The sequence below is a fragment of the Rattus norvegicus genome, chromosome 12, assembly GCF_021556685.1.
Source record: "Rattus norvegicus strain SHRSP/BbbUtx chromosome 12, alternate assembly SHRSP_T2T, whole genome shotgun sequence".
NCBI classification, from domain to species: Eukaryota; Metazoa; Chordata; class Mammalia; order Rodentia; family Muridae; genus Rattus; species Rattus norvegicus.
This window is the reverse complement of record NC_141545.1, coordinates 46,061,285-46,084,660: the sequence shown is the minus strand read 5'-3', so window position 1 is coordinate 46,084,660 and position 23,376 is coordinate 46,061,285. Positions and strand designations below refer to the sequence as shown.

Genomic DNA, 23,376 nt, shown 5'->3' with positions numbered 1-23,376 from the left:
TGCTGATAACACAGCCCATCAGCTGGGCGCCTCTTACGCCCTGCTGCTGCCGAGTCAATGCTCGTGGTTGAGAGGTTTGGGTAAAGAAATGAAGAAAGCTTTGCTCTTCTTAGCGCCTGAACTTCTGAATTTGAGCCTCTGGGTATGGAGAGGAGGCAGATAAGCCAGGGAAGGGAATGTGGTTGGCATGGTGGGGTATCTTTCTTTTTCTATCTCTTTAATTTTGAAGAAATGCTTCAAGGGGGTGAGTCCCTGAAACCAGTGGAGTGCCTGTCCGTCTGTCCTAGGAGGAAGAGTGGGTCATGGGCGGCAGTGAGTCAGGCCCCCATCCTCCAGCTGAGGGATGCTCTGGTTAATAGGAAAGGCAGAGGCACCGGTCTCCATCTTTGGTGGGAGTTTGATCAAGTCCTTTTACTCATCTGAAACTTTATTAAACAGGTCAGTGACCCACTTCCAGGAAGATGAAGTAACTGACACACCCCCCCAAACTCTGAGACCAGCCACTGTCTCCCAAATGTTGTTTTTCTTCCCATTTGTTATTTCCAAAATTATATGTACCTATATGTGCGGGTATGTGCACGTGAGTGCAGGTACGCTCAGTGGCCAGCAGAGGGCATCAGAGGCACCCAGGGGGTGTTGGAGTTACAGGTGGTTGTGAGCATACTAAGGTGGGTTCTGGGAACTGAACTTGTGCCTTTCATCGCAGCTATAACCTATTTTAAACACTGAGTCATTTCTCCAACCCCAGCTCCCACCCCTGTTTGTTTAAGACAGGAACTTTTTGTTTGTTTGTTTGTTTGTTTGTTTTTGAGACAGGAAGTCCCAGAGATCTACCTTCCTCTGTGCTGGGGTAAATGTGTGTGCCACCACATCTGGCCTGATATGTCAGCTTTGATAACTCTCTTCAGTGGTTACACACATGGTCTTTCCCCTCGGCAGCCATGCTAGGGATGTAGGTGCCGTAAGAGAGCAAACTAACACAAGCTCACGCACTCACAGTCTCCAGGGCTTGGAGTCAAATAGCAAAGCATAGCCTCCCGCCACTCTGTGGGTCTGATCCCAGCCCCTCCGCTCCCGTTCTGTACCTGGGAGGTGATGGACAGTCCTCCCACCCCCTGGCTTACTGCTTCATCCTGCCAGGCTCTCTCTCTGTCTTCACTTCACTGTCTGTGTCCTCTCTCTATAGAAACAGATGCCAGTGTGTAGCCCAGGATGACCTTAGACTTGTGATGTTTCTGCCTCAGTCTCCTGGGTGCCTGGGATGGCCGGTGCGTGCCATCGCGCTTGGCTCCTCTCCTCCTCACGAGACCACAGCTGATTAGGGATGGCCTTGTCCAGGATGAACTCGGCTCAGTCCTATCTGCAGGGACTTGATTTGCAAATAGGGTGTTGGGGTTAAGACGCCAACCTGTGGCATTGCTAGACCCTTTGACTCAGGTTTCTGTCTTGAGGTTGAGGCAAGGCCACATGTTGCCTCACAAAGGTCTGCGTCTTATCATCTGCTTTGACTCTTCTGATCTGGTCTGACTCTTCTGATTTGCTCTGACTCTTCTGATCTGGTCTGAATCTTCTGATTTGCCTTGTGCTATCCACATAGCACGCGAGGGGGAAATGCTGGCTCAGAGTGGGTCTTTACTTCTGTTCAACTCAGCTGCTGTCCAAGAACCTCAGTCCACATTCTTTACTGTAGGTTGTCTTGGAAACTGGCTCTGTTCTCTTTGAGGGAGTTCTGGAAGAATTAAAAAGTAAATGATACAGGGGGCTGGAGAGATGGCTCAGCGGTTAAGAGCACTGATTGCTCTTCCAGAGGTCCTGAGTTCAATTCCCAGCAACCACATGGTGGCTCACAACCATCTGTAATGGGATCTGATGCCCTCTTCTGGTGTGTCTGAAGACAGCTACAGTGTACTTATATATAATAAATAAATAAATCTTTAAAAAGTAAATGCTACAACAAGCCAGCCTTCTTCTTACCACACCTATGCCCCGGACCCCCACACACCATTCCCCCAACCCCAGTCATCCCTCAGATGTCATCCCACCCATCTTAACTGTTGGTATTGTGACAATTCTGCCAGTTGATATGTGGCCTCCTGGCCACATCCTGAGGAAGCCTCCTCCCCTACTCTTTCTCCTCTAACACCCTTCCTCTCTTCCTCCCTTCCTCCCTTCTTCCCTCCCTCCCTTCCTTTTTGTTTTTTCAAGACAGAGTTTCTCTGTGCCTTGGTTGTCCTGGACTCCCTTTGTAGACCAGGCTGGCCTCGAACTCACAGAGATCCTCCCGCCTCTGCCTCCTGAGTCCTGGATCAAAGGCTTGCACCACCACACTGGGCCCATCCTACAGTTTCTTAACTAAACCGCTTGCTTTGGCTTTGGGTGTCTGGGATGGGGACTTGCTGTGTCGCTTGGGCTAACTGAGGACTTTCACTGGGGGGAGTGGGGGCTTGTGGATCCATTTACTGTTGTCAGAACACACTACCGAGGGGATCTGCAAGGCTTCACTCAGTTTCTGTTAATGGCTGTATCTTGTTTGTTAGAGTCATAGCCAGGGTACTGGTAAGGATACCGTCCAGTGGGCTCGCCCAGATATGTTCGGCGCTTTGTGTATACATGCGTGTGTGTATGTGTGCATGTACGTGCACACGCCCCCACACATGTGCACATGTATGACTATGTGTTTGGTTCTTCATAATGTTGTGCCAAGGCGGGCTCACGTGTCTACACCACTGTCAAAATCCTGAACTTAAAGAGTTGTTCTCTGTGAGGTTGTGGAAATGGAGTCGGGGAGTAAGCCCTGTAACATCAGTCCCTTGTAGTCCCCAGGGACCCACGGAGCTCCATGCACGGATACTTGGCTCCTCCGTGCAGCAGTATCACACCTGTGTCTGTTGCTCACTGTCTCTGAGCATCACAAACTCTGTTTCCCTCCCTATCACCTTGCAAAAGGCTTCCAGGAATGTGTGTGCTTCTCCGTCAAGTCTGTGTCCATGATGGATACAGGCACTAAGGTCGCCCCGTCGGGAAACATTATTCTTGAATGTCGGGACTCATAAAAGGCAAGGACCAGCTGCTTTGCTTTACGAAGTCTTTGAGATGTGGGCTTCGAAGCCACGGAACAGTGGAAGGCAAGGGGAGGCAAACAAAGGCACTCCGGTTTTGTTTGTGAGGGCCAAGGGGTGTGATCAGCTGTTGTAAATGTGCCTATGATGTAGCACACGTGTGTACTGTTGTGCGTGTGGTATAATGAGCACATCATCTCATGCATATGACACTGAGCATGTGGTCTATATGCACAGTCAAATGTGCATCTGATGGACATGCACATGGTATAATATACTAATGAAGAACATGTTTGTAGAGTAAGGCACACATGATGTAACACGTACGTGCTTTGATATGGTTACAGTCTGATGTGTTTATGGTAAGGTATGTGCTGCGGCCTGTCTATGATGGGACATGTATGTTGCATGAGGGGGGTCTATGATTGGGATGTGCATATGATGCGAGGTGTACGTGCTGCAGTACATGTATGATAGGTGAGCACATTGTGTGAGGTGTGTGCACATGCCATGAGGTCTGTGCATACAGCATAAGGTGTGTGTGCGTGCGTGTGATGCATTGCATATGGCGTGAAGTATGTATGAGGTGTGAACACACCGTGAGCTACATACAAGGTGATCATCATGAAGTGTGAGGTGGATATAAGGTGCTGCAGGAGGCATGTATACACAGCGGGAGGTGTGTGCACACAGCAGGAGGTGTGAGCACACAGCAGGAGGTGTGAGCACACAGCAGGAGGTGTGAGCACAGCAGGAAGCGTGTGGCCTGAGGTGTGAGGGGATATGCAGACAAGGTGCAGAAGGTGCATTGTGCTGAGTGTAGGCTGCTAGGAGGTAAGATGCGCTTGGTGTGACTTACCTTTGATAAGGTACCAATGGTGGATCTCTACCCACAGCGACCCCTTCCTTACCAGTATCTCTCTGTTCCTTTGTTCCTTCTCAGGAGGGAATCTCTCCAAACAAGACTGGATCATCCAGTGGCCCACCACGGAGCCAGGCCAGGAGAGCAACCCTGTGTGTCCCCCGGAGCCCAGCCCGTGGATCCGAACCCGCCTCTCCCAGAGCCCCAGGGTCCAGTCCAAGTGTCCCCAGCACTTCTGTCACACCAGCCCTACGCCTGGGGCCCCTGTATACACCCATGTGGACAGACTTACTGTAGACGCCTACCAGAGCTTGTGCCCACCGCCGCCCCTGGAATCAGGTCACCGCTCCCTGCCCCCATCACCCCGGCAGCGGCACGTAGTCCGCACCCCACCTCGCACTCCGAATATTGTCACCACCGTGACCCCTCCTGGCACACCACCCATGAGGAGAAAAAACAAGCTGAAGCCTCCGGGGACTCCACCCCCCTCCTCTCGGAAGCTCATCCACCTGATCCCTGGTTTCACAGCACTGCACAGGAGCAAATCCCATGAGTTCCAGCTCGGGAACCGCGTAGACGAGGCCAACACGCCCAAGTGAGTGAGGCCCCTGGATGCGCTGGGGTGACTGAACCCAAGGAGCCTCTCCTCGGGGGTTGAGTGGGGTGGTGGGAGTGGGGGGTGGGGAGAGGGAGTCAGGAACAGACAGTCTTGTGTCTGCCGGTCTAAATGAAGGAACGCAGGGTTGCACTGAGTGTTCTGAGATAATGGAGTGGATGGAATTTTCTAGTCCTCCCAGTTAGTTTTTTACCTGAGAGCCTTTGATATTTCTGGCTATCGGCAGGCATATCGTGGCTTGGAACTGAATCTAAGTTGTGGCCCATTTTGCAGATTAAAACTCACTGGAACACAGCTAAGCCACCCCTTTAGTGTTACCCGGGAGTCCTTTAGCAGAACAATGACAGGATTGGGTACAGCCCACTGAGCCAGAAATGCTTATCCTGTGGGTAGAGGCAGGAAGGTGTGCTGGACTCTGCAGGTCACTTTCCTGCTGGCCCTAGACACAGGGAAAAGTTACATGGTAGCCTTGAAGTATCTGGTAGACATAGTAAAATGAGTTGAAATAAAAAGGTATATGACTCTTTCAACATAGTTGCCATTTCCACATAGTGTCGATGTAAGATGTGGTTACTCAGTCATTCTTTGTTTTCTTATGAGGTGTTTGAAATCCAGGCTCCTGTGGGTGACGGTGGGTGGGGAAGAGGTGGGCAGAAGGCCCCTATGGCTCTGGGGCCTGGGCACATAACTGAGATGACCTCGAAAGTCAGGGACGTCCTTCAACAGCTTCTAGAGGAAGAGAGAGGCAGGGCCTCTCCATAGAGGGGATGGTGTTCCGCAGTCAGAGGGGGGCAGTTCTAGCATCTGCTATGACATGAAAGGAGCTGATAACAGTAGGCTGAGGGACAGAGGAAGCCAGGCACGAAAGTTCAAAGCTAGAGGGCCTGAGGCTGTAGACCGGGGAGAGGAATGGTGGCAGATTGGGGTAAAGGGGAGAGAAATGGGGTACCATTATTCAATGGGAACTGAATTCACAGAGAGAACGTCCTCTGGTGACCGTTGGTGTCGTTTATATAACCTGTGAATCTATTCAACACCTTTGAGGTTACATTCAGAAAGGCTTGGAAACTGTCAGTTGTACTTTAAGTTTATTTTGCCACAAACAAGAGAACTAGGATCCTCTCAGGCAGGAGTGAAGGGCCAGATAGTAAACAGGGTAAATATTTTTGGCTGTGCCAGCAGAATGGGTTTGTATTGTCAATGCTCAACAGCTAAAGCAGCCTGTCCATGGCAGGTGAGCAGATGGGCGGGCCGTATTCCAGTAGGACCATCTATGTCTATAAAAGCAGCTTCCAGCTGGCTTTGGCTGTAGTCTCTCATCCTAGGGAGGTGATGCCTCTTCTGAGGGGCTGTGGAGGGGAGGATGAGGTCAGATGGAGGGAGTTCAGGCAGTTGGAAACCTTGGAGATGTCCCTCAGAAGATGTGAGGTTCATGATTTCATGAGAGCCGCAGAGACAGAAGCCCGGAGACTCGAGGGGAGGATGTGGGGGAGAGAACCAGGAAGGCTAGGTGTGAAATTGCCAGGATGGAAAGTGCTAAGAGGTCTGGGGTCACTTTCTAGCATTAAAGAATACTTCTTATTAAATTTAAATATAATTGGGATTAATTTAAATTATTATTAATATAATGATATCATTTTCTTCCCTCCAACCCTCTCATGCACCCTTCCTCCTTACTCTGTCTTAAGTTCGGCATCTATTTTAAAAATTTATTTATATCATTAAATTATAATTATATAATTATGTAAATCAAAATCAAATTATATATCATATATTAAAATTTGAATCAAAATATATTTATATCATTCCATTATAATTATATAATTATATAGAGAAGCATTACATTATTTATTATACATTGACATTAAAATTAAAATATATTTATATCATTCAATTATAATTATTTAATTCTATACATTAAACTTAAGTGATATATATACTAAAATTAAATTAAAATATACTTATATCATTTTCTCCCTCTAACCCTCCCATGCACCCTTATCCCTTACTCTGTCTTAAGTTCATGGCATCTGTTTTTGAAACTATATTCATAAATATATAAGTATAGCTGCTGAATCCATACGGTGTTATGTACATTGATATATGTTTCGAGAGCTGAACATTTGGTGTTAGATAATCGATCTGTGTGCTCATCCTTGGGGAAGGCCATTTCTGCCGCTCTCAGCGTTCCTCAGTTGCTTATAGCTCCCTGTTTAGAGCTGGGTCCCAGAGGGACCTATGGCATTCTATCTGCAGGCTGGACTTATGTGAGAAGCAGCCCCTTTGTGTTCTCAGGGTTGACCTCTCTCCAGGAGAGCTTCATTCTAGACACACCTAATCTGATCCTTCCTCAAGGTCTTTCAAATAGACCCAGTCATGTCCAATGGTGCTGGGGTTCTGTATCAGGATCCTGGAGGCTTAAGTTTTGCCTATGATGGTCTTCTGTCTGTGTCAGTATTGAGGTCGGTTCTTCCTTAAGGGAACAGGTCCCTGCCCATATCCAGGGACCCCCCTCCCCAATTCACTTTAAGGTAATAGCAGAGGAAAGGAATGCAGTGGTCACTAAGTTCTAACAATAAGACTGGGGGAAGGGCAGCTCCTACTTAACATGTTATAAGTAGCCCTGGGCTTCCACCAGGAAGTAGTCTTGGGACCTTGGCTTTGACCCTGGGGAGGCTCAGTCACCTAAGTTGGTTGACCAAAGAGCTTGGAATATGTTCAGGCTTTTAAGTCTGAGGTTATGAGCTGTTAGCAGATGGTGGTATCAATTTAATGGGCATTGGAAAGAAGAGATTGATGGACTTAGAAGGGAATATTTTGGGAAACATGGTGTGATGAAAGAAGTTGCTCTGTAGGACTTGTCCACACCCATGAACACATACACATATGCACACATATACAAATGAATGCACACATATATATGCACATAAGTACACACATATACAAATGAATGCACACATGCACAAGTACAAACACATATGCATGTATACATACATATACAAATATGCACACACATACACATACACATATGCACACATACATGCACAAACACAAAATGTACATACACATGTATGCACAATATACATATGCACAAATATATACATACACAAATATATATACACATGTACACACATACATATGTACATATGTGCAAATACACATTACACATATGTATATGATATACACATGTACACACAGGCACAAATATATGTATACACACATACATGTATGCACATATACATACAAATATACACACATGTATGTGCACACACTTATGTACATATGCACAAACATTTGCACATATGCACATACACATTACACACATGTACATACTTATTACACACATGCAAAACATATACAGGTCTGCACACACATAGACACACAAGCACATATATATTAGCCATAAATATACTTTTTCTGTTTTGTTTCTTACTACTCAGGACAGCTTTGATTCTAGAATGATCTCTACAGGAAGTAGGTAAGAGGGCATACATCGTCCCCTGTGTCTGATTCTGCCCTTCATCCCTGCTGACCATGCTCCCATGGGAACCTGGCAGCCTGCCATCTACTTTTATTTCTTCTTAATGGTGGTGAGACAGAGCAACGGAGGTCACACAGGTTTTTCAGAAGATAATAGAGGCTTCCAAAACTGCGAAGCCCCGTGACTTTTCAAGTGTGTACGTTAGGAGGCTTTTGATCGGATTAAGACCACTTTGGCTTTTTCATTTTTGGCGCATGGGTGGTGTATATCACATGCTCTGGGTGGGTCTAAGTCCTGCCTCCTGGAAGCCTCTCTTCAGCCTTTATAGAAGAACAGTGAGGAAGCAAGAAAACAGGGCTGAGGATGCAACTCAGCTGGTAGGACCTTCCTAACGTGTACAAGGCTGTGGCTTCATGCTGGGGGCCGCACAGTATATACCAGATGTAGTGGCAGGTGCCTGACACCCCAGTACTCAGGGGGCAGAGGCAGGGGGATCAGTTCAAAAACAGCCATCCTAGGCTACATAGTAAATTGGAGGTTAGCCTGGAACATGGGAGATCTTGAAAAATACAACAGAGTAAAATAAAACAAAACCACCAACAAAGAAACCCAATCAACCAACCCAACCAAAAGACCCAAACCAAACCAAATTAAAAAAAAAAAAAACAAGCCAAAAATACAGAGAACAATAAACAGAAGAGGACTCTTTAGTCTGCTGGAGCCTTGAGTGTGGTCGGCTGGGGCGTCTCGGCCTTCATTACATTCCCGTCTACTACATTCTCAGATGTTGCTGCCTCTGATCTCTCTCTCTCTCTCTCTCTCTCTCTCTCTCTCTCTCTCCTTTTTCCTTCCTTCCTTCTTGGCTTTACTTGGCATTACCAAAGACACAGCATGTATGAAAAGGAGCCTCTGTTCACCAAAAGGAATGCTGGGTACTGAGGAAGCCCCCAAAGTTCAGAAAGTTATAAAAGAGGATAGGACATCTGGGTGCATACGTGCATGAACACACCTCAGCATGCATGTGGAGGTTAGAAGACAGCTTTCTTTCTTTCAGCAGTCAGTCTTTTCTTCCACCTCATGCGTCTTGGGGATCAAACTCAGGTTGTTATCAGACTTGCCGGTGAGCAACCCATTTTCAGGGTCAAGCTGTTGCTTCTGCACAACAAGATCTTGCTCTCTTGTCCTTGAAACAACTATGGTGGAGAGGGATAGAGGAAGAAAGCTCTAGCCATGCCTCATGAGCACTTACACAGACACACATATGCACACATGAACACACACATGAATATATAGACATATGAGCACACACATGAACACATATACACATATGAGCACACACATGAACACACAACGAACATGTACACATATGAGCACACATGAACACATACGTGCCCATGAACAACACATATGAATACACACATGCACACACACATAAATTCTATTATAAGCTTTTGTTTCCAAATCCTTTTAAAAGATAATTTCAGCTATAATTCTAATTAGGTAATCCCCTTATTTGGAAGCTGTTTCTGTATAAAACACAAGCAAGAAAAGATAATAACACCACCCCTGCTCACTGGGAGCCACGTAGCCATGGTTAATACTGTAATTGGCATCCTGCAGGCATCTCTTTGGGTTTCCAGTCATATGTGATGTACTGGCTTTTCTTTCTTATGACTGGGGCTGCATCTCCCTTACCAGTATGACTCATTGTCCTTGTGCATGAACACTCCACTCATGATCTCCAAGTTTACTACTCTCTTATCTCTCCTCTCTGTGTATGTGTTTGTATATGTGCATGATATATATATATATATATATATATATATGTGTGTGTGTGTGTGTGTATGTATATGTGTGTGTGTATGTATATGTGTGTATATGTATATGTGTGTATGTATATGTACACATGTGTGTGTATAGTGTATGTGTGTTTCATGTGCACATATATATGTGCACACATGAAGCCATGTGTGCACACAGAGGCCAGAAGAGGAGATTGGGTGGCCTGCACTGTTAATCTTCGTCACATGCCCTTTGGGATAGGGTCTCTCATTCTGTCTGGAGCCAGACTGTGGGCCTTAGAGATCTTCCTGTCTCTCCCTGGTTTCCTAGTGCTAGGGCACTGGGGCACACGGCCACTCCTTTTTGTGAGGGGGCTGGGGATTTGAATGCAGGTTTTCATATCTGCTCAGCAGCCGTCTTCTCCACAGAACCATCTTCGCAGCCCTATTTCTCCTAGATGTCCTCTCCTCCTCCCAAATCACATCTCCAATATTCTCAATGTTTGCCTTGACTTTTAAACCTTCCATTGTTTCTCTGGGCCCCAACGTCTCAAAGCTTTTACTGGCCTCAGAGGCGAGAACCAGGCCGCGTAGGATCCAAAAATACCTATCCGTTTTGCCTGTGTTTGAACCCTGAGCTCTTCTATCCAGCCAATTCCGATTTTATGCCCGGTCTGGGCTGTATCGTTTGAAGTTTGGAAGAGAACAGACCTGGCTGAACAGATTCATTATGTAAATTAGATTTTGGGAGAGATCTTTTTGTCTATTTTAGAAAACTAATTATGTGCAAGTATTTAAAGTCATTGACACACACCTACAGATCACCGTGCTAATTATGACGAGGCAGGCAGATGTCAGAGGAGGGTGCAGATGAAGAGTGAGAGGGCAGACAGCAGAGGGGCCATCCAACAGCACCGCTCTCCCCGGTTCCAGCGTTTCCTTTCAAGGTTGTCCTTAGGTACGCTTGGTCCCAGAGTGACCCAGGAGGTCCAGGGCCACTGCAGGTGCTGCTTCTGTGGTTCCCAGGGGGGCCAGGAGGCAGAATGGAGTCATGAGACCCATGTTATCAGGTTCAGGACCTGTCCTGGTCAGGAGATACTGGCTTTTGGGACGAGTCCCAGGGTCCCAGAGCTGTGGGTCCTTCCTCACAGGTTTAAAATTCAACTTGAGGGGCTGGGGATTTAGCTCAGTGGTAGAGCGCTTACCTAGGAAGCGCAAGGCCCTGGGTTCGATCCCCAGCTCCGAAAAAAAGAACCAAAAAAAAAAATTCAACTTGAGAATTCCTGGTCCCCACATACCAATCAGAGGTAGTGTATCCTGAGCAGGGAGGTCTGCTCACAGACACATGGCCTTCTTAGCGGGTGGTCAGAGGACCCAGGACGCTGCTTAGGGTCCTGAGATTTACCTGAGGCTTCTGAAAATCTTGTCCTGGTGGACTTGCTGCTAAATTCCTGCCAACACTTCCCTTCATCCCTCCCTCCTCCCTGTCTCCATCCCTCCTGTCTTCTCTCCCTCCTTCCCTTCCTCCTTTCTTCTCTCCCTCCTCCTTCCCTCTTTCCCTCCCTCCCTGCTTCCTTCCCTCCTGTCTTCTTTTCCTCCTCTCCTTCCACCCTTCCTTCCTACTTCTTTCCTTCCTGTTCTCCCTCCCTCCTTCTCATCTTCCTCCCTCCTTCTCCCATCCTCCCTCTCTCCACCTTTTTCTCTCTCCTTCCCTCTTTCCCTCTCTCCTGCCCTCCTTCCCTCTCCCTGTCCTCCCTCCTCTTCCCGTCCTCCCTCTCTCCATCTCTTTCTCCCTCCCTCCCCCTCCTCCCTTCTGCCCCCTCTTCCCACCTCCCTTCTGCCCTCCCTCCTCCCTCCTTCCCTCTTTCCTCCCTCTTTCCATTCCCATCCTCCCTCTCTCCATTCTTCCTCTCCCTTCTTCCCTTCCTCCTTCCCTCCCTCCTCCCTCCTTTCCTTCCTCTTCCCTCCTCCCCTCTCTCTTCCCTCTTTCCCTTTCTCCTCTCTCCTCCCCTCCCTCCTCCCTCCTTCCCTCTCTCCTTCCCATTTCCTTTTCCCTTCCACCTTCCCCCCTTTCTCTCCTATCTCCAACACCAAAATGCTTGGGATCAAACCTGAAGCCCCAGGCATGGGGACAAATGCCAAGGCACAGAATTTCTTACTTCCAATCAATGGTGTCTTCCCCAAGGCCTCTGGTTTGTAGGTTTGGAACATCCATCCTATCCCGTCGTTAAGTCTGTTTGTTATTACTCTGCTGCATAAGGAAGTTCTGGGCCCTCGTTCTTTCTCCTTCAGCATTAATAAATGCCCCCTTCTCCATCCCAGGACCCAGATTGCACTTTGAGGAAACAAGACATACTGTTCAAGCATGAAATTAGTTCTGTCAGGTGAATTGATATGGAAATCAGATTTGGAAGTCGACAGAGATGCTCACAAGTCTGTGGCTATCACCTTGGTCTCTGTCTGAGGAGGCATATGCACACTGACTGAGTGGCATGGGTGGCCAAGGAACTGTGGTTTTTTTTTTTTTTTTTTTTTTTTTTTTTTGGCCTGTTGATGCTATGATTCAGATCCAGGGACTTGGCCATGCTAGGCACCTATTCTAGCACAGCCCCCTCCCCCATATAGGTGCACATTTCCACCGTTTGTTTAGAAAACCTCCCTGCTTGATCTTGGAGATAAAGTTAAGTTCGAGGTTAAAGTCATGGAGAAGCTCATGTTAGGCTCCAACAGGCCGTGGCTTTTGTCCCCTCCATAGGAAGGATGTGCTGAGAGATGATACCAGCCTTGTGTGTAACCAGTTACAGCAATGCTGGGTCCTGTGTGTGTGTGTGTGTGTGTGTGTGTGTGTGTGTGTGTGCGCGCGCGCATGTGCGTGCACGTGTGTGTCATTGGGAGTTTAACCTAACAGGTACTGGGCACAGGGTGAACCTGACATTGCACATGTAACTGACATGAGCCCCCTAAGTACACAGCTTGAATGTAATTCTATACCGCGTTTATTTGATTTTGTTTTATTTGTATGAACATGTGTACCTGTGGGTATGTGCAGGGCAGGCAGCAACCTTGACGTGGTTCCTCAGGCGTTGTCTATCTTCCTTTGAGGCAGGGTCTCTCACCGGCCTGGAACTCACCAAGTCACAGTCCCTGGTCAGTGGGTGTCAGGGTTCCACCTACATCTGCCTCTCCTGTGAGCACGTGACTCCCTCCATGCCTGACTGAATTTATTTTTTTTTTTTAACATAGGTTCTAGGGATTGAACCTGGGTCCTCATGCTTACAAGGTGACCACTTCATGGCCCTAGCTGTCCCCCATATCCCTTTATACCACATTTCAAAATAAGCTTGCTTATGAGACAAAGTTTGCACACCTTGAAGGATCATACCCGTGGCATCATGTGGAATGCTCAAAGAGCCTTAGATATGGGACAATCCAACATCCCGGATGCCCAGTTGCTTATAAAACCACATTGCATTGGGATAAAATTCCCACACATGAAATCAGCACAAGGCTAGTTATGGACCCTACTACGGTGTGAGTAGCTGCTCTACCAGCTGTTTGATAATATTGGCAAGAAAGAGATCTGAATGCTCAGTACCAGCTTCCGTCAAAGAGGGGTTTCATTGTCGGTCCGGTGCACACACCCTGTAGTCTATGCAGACTGTCCAACTCCAGCAGGTCATGCTCTGGAGCCAGTGTCCAGCCTCGACCATGCCTTCTACTCACCTCCAGTATACAGAGCTTCATTGTTGCTTCAGAGCTGGGGTTCCCTGTCCCCGCTGGGATAGCATTCAGCCAGGGTGAGCATTGGGTGTCTTCTATCATATTCCTCTTAATCCTATGTGGCATGGGCTTGCCCAAAGCCTGGATCTAGTCTACATGTAACCAGCAAGCCCCAGAGTTCCTCTGGTTTCCACCTGTGCTCTTACACATCAGTACTGGGTTTATGGCTGCAAGCTGCCATATTGTCATGTTTTTATTAAAGTGAATACCGGGGATTTGAACTTGGGTCCTCATGCTTGCCAAGCAAGAGCTCTTACCTGCCCAGCCACCTCCCTAGCTCTGGTTAGCTTTTGATTTGGGTTCTTACTATGTCTGGGTTTGAGATCATGCCTCCCTCTGCCTTAGAAGTTTGGGGATTAAATGTAAGTGTCTGATGGTTGTGGTTTATGTCACCAGACGAGGAACAGGGTGCTATGCAATGATACACTGGGGCAACATCTTACACACTGTGGGGCCTAAACCGCACAGGGAGGATCTAAGAGCCACTTGAGATAATTTAACCTGTAAAACTCTTTACTATTTTAACATTATCATCACAGAGCAGGGCTGACATCCAGATCCAATATCATCAGGTGGCATTTGATACTTATAATGAGGTTTAAAAAAAAATCAATTTAAAGAGACAGCAAATGGGACTGTGGAGATGGCTCAGCTCATTAAGTGTTATCACCAAGCCTGAGGACCTGAGTTCAGTCCCTAGGACCTACATGGTGAAAATAGAGACCCAACTCCCACAAGCTGTCCTCTGACATCCGCATGCATGTAAGCGTTCTCCCAATGAATGAATGAATGAATGAATGAATGAATAAATAAATAGATCTACATAGAAACAGTCAAGGTACAGTGTCCAGCATATAGAAATCTCCTTATGTAACAGTATCTGTTACAGTAAACACACACAACAGAAATGAGAAATAGAAACAGCCACCAGGGAACTGTGGGAGACTGAAGCAGGTGGCAGGGCTGTCCTGTGTGTGATACACTGTATCAGCAGCCAGCAAGCAGAGAGGGTGCAGGGTTCAGCTTGCTTTCTCCTCTTTGTGATCTAGAATGTATCTCATGGATTGGCCCAGCCCAGGGTCGGTCTTTAACCTAACTTAGAGAATCCCTCCTCAGGCTGTGTCGAGGTTCCTGTTCCAGGGGAATCCAGGTCTGGCCAGGCTGACAGTTTTTATTTAGTATTTATTTACTCTTAATTCTGTTGAGAAGAGTTGGTTTTGCCTCTTTTGCTTTAAAACACGAAACTCAGGTGGATTAGAAAGAGCAGAAGAGTGGGTGAGAACTGTCCTTAAACTGTTTGGGTGTATTTATCGATGGGTGTGTTGGTACATGTCTATAGTCTTGGCATTCAGAACCTTGAGGCAGAAGGACTGTCCTAAGCTGGAGGTCAGCCTGTGCTATGTAGTGAGTTCAAGGTCAGCCTGAGCTACAAAGTGGAACCGTGTTTCAAAACACCAAAGCCAGGGCTGAGGGGATGAATCAGTGGTACCAACACTTGCTGCAGAGGCACGGGGACCTGAATTCCCAGCCCAGCCCCCACAGCAAAGGGGGAACCTGGCTGCCACACCTGAAATCCCAGTGCTGTGTGAGACAGGCAGATGGCTAGGGCTTGCTGGCCTCTAGCCTAGCTCCGGGTTAAGAGAGAGACCTGTATCAAAGGAGTTAAGGCTCAGAGTGATAGAGGACACTTACCATCCTGGGTATCTGCACTTATCAACACACACACACACACACTCACACACACATTCACATTCACACTCAAACACACATATTCACATACACTCTCACACACACTCACACACAAATACACACTCACACATTCACATACACACACATTCACACTCACACATTCATATGCACACTCATGTTCATGTTCACACTCACACACATGCAAATACACTCACACGCAGACACGTTTATACACACTTTCATATACAGGCATACACACATTCACAACCGTACACACACTCAAACACACTCATGCACAACACACACATATACGGATACTAGTCATACATACACACACTCATACACACGTGCACATACACACATATTCACACATACTTTCACACATAGGCACACATATGCACACTCATCCTCACACATTCCCACTCATACATACAGTCAAACACACTCACGTAAAGATGCATACATATGTAGATACACAGTCACTCATACATTCACACACACACACACACACACACACACACACACACACACCTCCACCCAGTCTTAGCTGATACTTGAGGTCCCTTGTGTGACTATGGTACTGGGACTATCTTATGGACTCCCTTTCTCCCCAGATCACCCCTACACTGATCCTATTAGCTCTGTTGCTCATGTGGACCCCGGGCTGCTGAGGCCCCAGTGGAGCAAGGGGTTTGTGTGGCTTGAGGATGAATCTCAGGACTGAGGTTCTGAGATACAGTGGTTCAATGGTGTACAACAAAGTGTGGCTGCCCCGGAGGGCTTCATTTGTCGGTAGGATTTATAGCTTCCTTTTATCTTGCTCTGTGGTAATCGGGTTGAGTTTTTCTCCTTTCTCCTCTCTGCTCGGCCAGTGGTGCCTGCCTTCTGGGAGGAAATGTCACTTGCTTGCCAAATTAAAAGCCCTGAATCTGTTCACTCTAGAGCATCGAGCTGTTGCTGGGAGAGAGTCTTTGCTCCATGTCTGGTTCTTCGACCTATTTAACAGGCTTTGAGAGGAACCTTTCAGTGTAATAGATGGGACATCAGAATTCCTTCTCAGGCCAGCTTTCTCCTGGTGCCTGGCTCCCAGATGGCACTATGCATCACAGAGAGCAGCTGCCTGAGACTTTGATTTTAAGATGGTGGGTGACGGATAGTAGGGTAGGGAGGAATGGGGACATTGAGGCAGATGGAACCACAGCTGGGGACAGCTAGGATCTTCAAAGTATATGCAGAGACTGGAGGCCATGGTGGGAAGACCGCCCTGAGTCAAGGGTGTGGTCTCAGCTGCCAGACACAAGGCAGCCACGTAACAGTGGAGATCGGCCTCACAAAGGGGACATGGATGTGCGTACTGGATGAGAGGGCAATTCTTAGTCAGTCCAAGGATGAGATCAGCACCACCACACCCCAGACAGAAGCCACACTACTTTTCTTGTTGCTGTGGCAACTTAAAGAAGGAAGAAGTTGCTTTGGTTCATGGTTTGAAAGCCCATAGTCCATCACTATGATGTCAGCATAGCTGGGGTGGGGGGTGGGGGGTGGGGTGGGGTGAGGTGGAGGTAGGGGTGAGGGGTAAGGTGGGGGAGTGATGCAGCAGGTCTCCACCTAGCAAGCAGAAAGAGAGATGAATGTGGAAGCCCAACTCACAGACTCACAGGGCACTACATTGATGGACTGAGCAAACTCCAAGATGGCCCCATCCATTTTTAAAACTTGTCCTTGCAGCCCAGTTAACCAAGTCTAGAAACATCTTCCTAGACCTGCTCAGTGGGGTTCCTCACAGGTGATTCTAGGTCCTGTCAAGTTGAGGGGCATCACAGAAACCTGTCTGCTTGGGGTCCTCTCACACATACATGTACATGTGGCATGTTTCTGAGTGTGCCTGGGTGATGCCATGTCCCAGAAAAGCTTCCCTGGTGAGCACAGGAGCCCTGTTTCCCAGAGGCTGACAATGAAGCCAAGAATTAGCTGGTCTCCTGAGAGAGCTGCCAGCAACATGGGCTAGTTCAGGTCCAGGTTCATTTAATGCTGTCGAGGGGTTGCCCAGCATTACGACAGTTGTTCATTTTCTCACTCTTCCTGGCTGTGTATTTATGCTTGGCTTCCTAGAAGGGCCCTCGGTAAGGGGGACTAAAACCCGTCATGCATAACCTGTGAGTTGTCAGAGGTCCCTGTAAGATTCCAGGGAATACAGATGAAAAAAAAAAACCCACAAACTTTGTTTTTAATGCATTGTTATTGTTGTTGTTGGTGGTGATGTGTGTGTATGTGTGTGTGTGTGTGTGTGTGTGTGTGTGTGTGTAACAGGGTAGGGAGAGGTCATTATGTGTTGTTGCTGGTGGCGGTGTGTATATGTGTGTGTGTGAGATGGGGTAAGCAGAGGTCATAATGTATTGTTGTGTGTGCATGTGTATGTATATATGTGTGTGCATGTGTGTGTGTGCATGTGTGTGACAGGGCAGGCAGAAGTCATTATCAGGTGACTTTCTCCCTTGCTTTCCATCTCACTTTTGGAGACAGGGTCTCCCACTGAATCTGGCTACACTGGTTGGCCAGTGAGTTCCCAGGAACTGATCTGTTTGCCTTTGTTCTCCCCCCACCCCCGTCTCTGGGGCTACAGATGCACGCTACCACCTGGCTGTTTACATGGGCACGATGCTCAAACTCATGCTTGCACAGTCCACTGAGCCCTCTCTCTCCTTTGGCCACTTAAATTTTTTCTTATGAAGATCGTGATCTAGAAGAGACAGTGAAATCAGTTATAATTCAGTGGAGAAGGGCTCATGATGGGGGAAACAAATCTAGATGATGCTCATTTAAGACACTTCCTTTTGAGCGGTGGCAGCTTTCCAGAGAACTGTCCTCTAACACAGGGGCCTGCAGACAGTTTTGTAAGGAGCCAGGGGGTAAAGGTACATCTCTCTGGGGTCATTCTCCTCTGCCATTCGGAAGAAGAGCAGCCATGGATGGATGTAAATGATGGGTGTGGACATGTTCTAGTAAGGTTTTATTTATAAGAACAAGTGGTGGGCCAGATTGGCCCTTTGGCTTGAAGTTTGTCTATGCCTAATGTGAGAGGAGAGCGGATCAGGTAAAGAGAAGAGGGCATCCCCAGGCAGGAGAGTGGGAGGTGCTAATGCCACTTTGGGAAGTGATGCACGCACGCTCACGAGCATGCATGTGTGTGTGTGTGTGTGTGAGAGAGAGAGAGACAGAGAGAGAGACAGAGACAGAGACACAGAGAGACAGAGAGAGACACACGCACAGAGTCAGAGACAGAGACAGATAGAGAGAGAGACAGAGACAGAGACAGACAGAGAGACAGAGACAGAGAGGCAGAGAGATGACCAGAGGGTTAAGTAAGAGCCCAGGTTTACTCTGAGGCAGTCAGTAGGGAACCTTCTAGAAGGTCTCTCTGTAAGGGCAGCTATCACCCGTCGTCGTGCATGATTTTAGCTGTACGACATTTTGACCTCGGGACTTCGGTCCAGCTGCTCAGAATGCTTTCCTTCCTCTTTGTCATTAATTAATTCTTGCAGGTGTGCCCCAAGCTTCCCAGAACACGGCACAGTGCGGTTCTGGTGTCGAGGCTGAGCGGAAGCCAGTGGGAGGCACTGCCATCTGCTTCTGGCGGCTGCTGGCAGAGAACAGAGCCTCAGACCCTCTTCCCACTACCAGACACCTCCTCCCACGTCACCTCCAATGGCCAGGTGACAGCTCCTGATGGGTGGCCTAGGCCTGTGCCATTTAAACTGAGTGTGGCCGGAAACCTTCTGTTTGCTCATAGTGAGCTCTGCCACCCCCCCATCCCTCCCCCCAAGTTCCCCGTAGGCTGGAGTTATTCATTAGCTCAAATTAATAGAGGAAGAAGAAAACCCGTTAACAGTCCTCTGGACCTCCAGACGGGCCCTGCTCCGCCATGGCTAGACTCCCGGAAACTTTTCCTACAGGGCTGGACAATAGCGGGTTTCAGGAGGCAGATGCCAAGCTGTGTCTTCTAGACCCAGCTTTGTCTTTGGGAACATCTTTTGCATGTCAGGGAGGCAGCCTCTGTGTGGGGCCATGGCTCTTACAGGAGGCCGACACCACACACATCTTTCTGCCCGTGTATGCTAATATCGGAGAACAGACTGTTGGTATCAGAAACAGCCAGTGTTTACAGCAACCACCCCATGTGTTCTAGCATTCATTACCCTGCATCAACCCACGAGACAGGTTTGTCAGCATCTCTTCCTAAGAGAGAGATGGTCCTCGTCTCCTTGCCCAGAAAGGAACCAGAGGATCAGAATGGAGTCCATAGATGAGGGCTCAGGAAATGTTTAATGGATGGATGAATGAATGAATGAATGAGTGAGTGAGTAAGTGTGTGAATGATTTCCCCAGTTCCCAACATAGAACAACTAAGAAAACCAACTTCATGTTGAGCCCTTATCCCTCAGCTCCCTCAAGACAGGGTCATCCCTGTCAAAGCACGCTTCAGTTCTTTCTAGTCTTGGTCCTACAGGGTAGGGTGATGTGGGAGCTAGTGGCTGAAGACACCCCTCATTGTATACTTTGTTTTGTCTGTGGCTGGGACACCCTGACAAAAAGCAGTGTCAGGGAGGAAAAGGTTTATTTGGTTTTCAATGCCAGGTCCCAGTCATCGTTGGAAACAAGTCAAGACAGGACACAGGCAGCTGGTCACAACCCATCTGCAGTCAAGAGCTGAGAGAAAGGAATACACCCATGCTGCCTGCTTCCTTAAATAGTTCAGGATCACCTGCCTAGGGAATGGCGTTACCCACGGTGGGCCAGGCCGGGTCCACCCATCTCAATGGACAATTAAGACATTCCCTCACAGACATGCCTACAGTCCAACATGATCTCCACGATTCTCCAGTTGGGGTTTTTCTTCTCAGGGCAGGCTGGTTTGTGGCAAGTTGACAAGTAAAATTAATGAGCACACGTTCCTTCAACGAAGCTAGGGCTGGTTTTGTTTGTTTATTGTTGTTTTGTTGTTCTTGTTGTTTGCAGTTGGGAGTAAGAACACTTCTACACTGTTGTAGGCATCCTCTGTTCTAATGCATCCAAAGGTATCTTTCCTTATAGATGGCACAACACACATATGTTTAAGATGGGCTTGCATGAGAGTCTGTATTCTTGGGGAGCAAGGCTGCATTATCATTGGTATTGGGTGCCAGAAAGGCTGTAGATTTTATTTCTGTGCTCATTGCAGAACACCCCCCACACCCCCCAACCCCCACTTCCCCGACCCCCCCGATCCCCGGCAACACTTTGAAGTGGAGCTGCTGGTTATATAGTTGGTTGCATAGCGCTAATGGAAACTAGCGTGTCCCACGTAGAGTACCCATTTCCAATACGCATGCGCCGTCTCCCCGTCTTCTATGAGACTGCACCTAGAGCCCGGCCAGGGGCAGTTCGTGGTTGTCCGCACTGCACATTTGCTTCTATGAGACTGCAGTTGCTTGCCACGGCTGGTCCACGAGGTAGAGGCAACCTGAAGATCTAAGGCTGCCACTGCCCCTGTCTTGTCCCTTTGTGTCTGTCACCCCCAGTTCAGGTCCCAGTCAGAAGCATCGAACAAAATGTGAGCCGAGTCTAGACGGAGAGCCAAGGGTCTCCAAAGCCATTAAAGCCGTTATCCTCACTTGGCGGATCTCGCAGGATGCTCGTGCCAGAGCACTGTTCCGTTTTATTCTCAGCTGCCCACTTAAGTTTTCAAGATTCTTCCTGATGTGCAAGGAACCTTGGGGCTCGGCGAGCCGCAGGGGCCTCTCGGAAGTTAATGTTCCATTCCAGGTTGTGATGGACTGCAGCTGGGGTATCTGCCCGGGGCCAATTTACTGTGAGCTGCCGGGCAAATTCGGCCTCCAGCGAAGAATTTGAGAGTTTACTTATTCATGGCAAGCTCAGTGTATTAAAGTGGCAAAACTTGCCCGTGGTGGGGCCTAGCGGCAGCACCACTGCCTGTGGGTCTTTCCCATAGTCACTTTGTTGCTCTGTTCTCTGTCTCACTCCCACAGAGAGAGGAACACATATGCCCGTGTGCCCTTTGCTTCAACTTCTGTATTTGCAGTTTTGAAAACTGAGGTCCCGTTTTTATACAAAATGCAAACAAACAAACCATAGGGCAGGTAGACTGGCGGGCTGGCTCAGACAGTAAAGGTGATTGCCTCTAAGCCCAAGGAGCCAAGTTTGGAAGACTCACGCGGTGGAAGGAGAGAGCTGACCCCCACAGGTTATCCTCTGACCCCCAGAGCTCAACCTGACCTGTGCCCTACCCCAACACACACACACACACACACACACACGCTCACACACACTAAATACATACATACATACATACATACATACATACATACATACATACATACGTGCAATAAACTCTACCAAAAGTTGTTTTAAAAAGCCACAGAATTAAAGTCCAATGGGTTTGTGTTTGAGGGGTGCACATGAGTGTGTGGGTGCACACCTGTATATGTACACATAGAAGCTACAGTAGGATTTGGGGTAACTCCCTGTATCACTCTCTGAATCTCTATGTCTCCACCCCTAGATTTCCAGGCACATGGAGCCATGCCAGACTGTGAATTTGGGAGCAGAGGATTCGAACTCAGGTCTCTGTGCTTACACAGCAGACACCCTTACCCACTGAGCCGTCTCCCCAGCTCTAGGTTGAAGGAGTTTTGATAATGTATGTTCCCTGGTACCCATAACCCCAAACAAGAAAAGGAGCACGTCTTACCCACTCTAGAAATCTTTTTCTTGCCTGCTGGGAAGCAGCAACTGTTCTGATTCATATCATACAGCTTAGATTTCTTCTGGGATTCTCTGTAAATGGAGGCATGAAGTGTGCAAGCTTTGGTGTCTCGCTTCTTTCGTGAGATACCTTCCCCTTAGATGCTGCCATGGGGATTCACCTCTGTGTGGCATGGGGGTCTCTCTGTCATGTATGAGCAATTGACAGTTTGTTACTGAGCAAACAGCAATTTACAGGTTCTCAGCGTGTCTGTCTTTTTCCCGGTGCTGTACAATGAAGCATTGTAGACAGTGTGGCTTGTTGGCTTACAGACTCCAGGCTAGAAACCCCGAAATCAAAGCATTCGCTGAGCCGTGAGCCCCTGAAGCTTCTAGACAGATTCCTTTCTTGTCTCTTTGTGATTGCCACGGTTGCAGGCGATCCTTGGCATTCACTGGCCCAGAGCCATATCGTTCAAAGTCAGCTTCTCTCTTCATGAAGTTAGTAGGCCTCTCTCTATCATAAAGGCACCAGCCATGAGATCAGGCTGTCCCTAATCTAGCTTGACCTTATTTTAACATGTCCCCCATCGACAAAGGCCTGGACTTGCCAACTAAGGTCAGACTAATGGGAACTAGGGCTTAGAATGCCAATGTGTGTGTATGTGTGCTCATGTGTATGTGTGTGTGTGCATGTGTGTGTGTATATGTACATGTGTATATGTATGTGCACACATGTATATATGTGTGTATATATGTGTGTGAACGTGAGCATGTGTGTACACATGTCTATGTGTATACATGTGTGTGGGCATGTATGTGTGTGCGTGTGAGCACCTGTGTGCACATATGTGTGTGCTCGTCCATGTGTGTCCATGTATATATGTGTGTGAGCACATGTTCATGTGAGCATGTGTGCATATGCATGTGTGTATGTGTGGGCATGTCTTTCGGTGTGTGCACATGTATACATATGTGTATCTGTATATATGCATGTGCATACACACATGTGTGCATGCATGTTCATGTGTGTGCATGTGATGTGTATATATGTGTATGTGTGAGTATGTGTATATGTATATGCGTGTGTATGTTTGTGCATGTGTGTATGTGTATGTGTGTATGAGCAAACATGTATATGGAGGCCAGAGACTGGTGGTATTCTTTAGTTGTTCTTCACCAGAGTTTTTGAGACATGATCTCCCACCAGGACCCAGGGCTCACTAGTTTGGCGAGGCTGCCTGGCCAGCAAGCCCCAGGGTTCCTCTTGTCTCTGCCTCCTCACTCTGTAGGTATGCACACTGACACACTGGGATTTTTACATGGACGCTCAGGATGCAATTCAGCTCCTTGTGTTTGAGAGGTGG

The 23,376-nt window shown here is 47.8% G+C and overlaps 1 protein-coding gene across 1 annotated transcript in view; it reads left to right on the top strand.

The window, feature by feature from the left end:
- Ksr2 (kinase suppressor of ras 2) overlaps positions 1–23,376 on the top strand; it is a 379,931-nt gene that overhangs the window by 144,449 nt on the left and 212,106 nt on the right. The window contains exon 4 of the mRNA NM_001447263.1: positions 4,003–4,516. Coding sequence (NP_001434192.1) covers positions 4,003–4,516 — 514 coding nt within the window. The remainder of the gene's footprint in view (positions 1–4,002; positions 4,517–23,376) is intronic.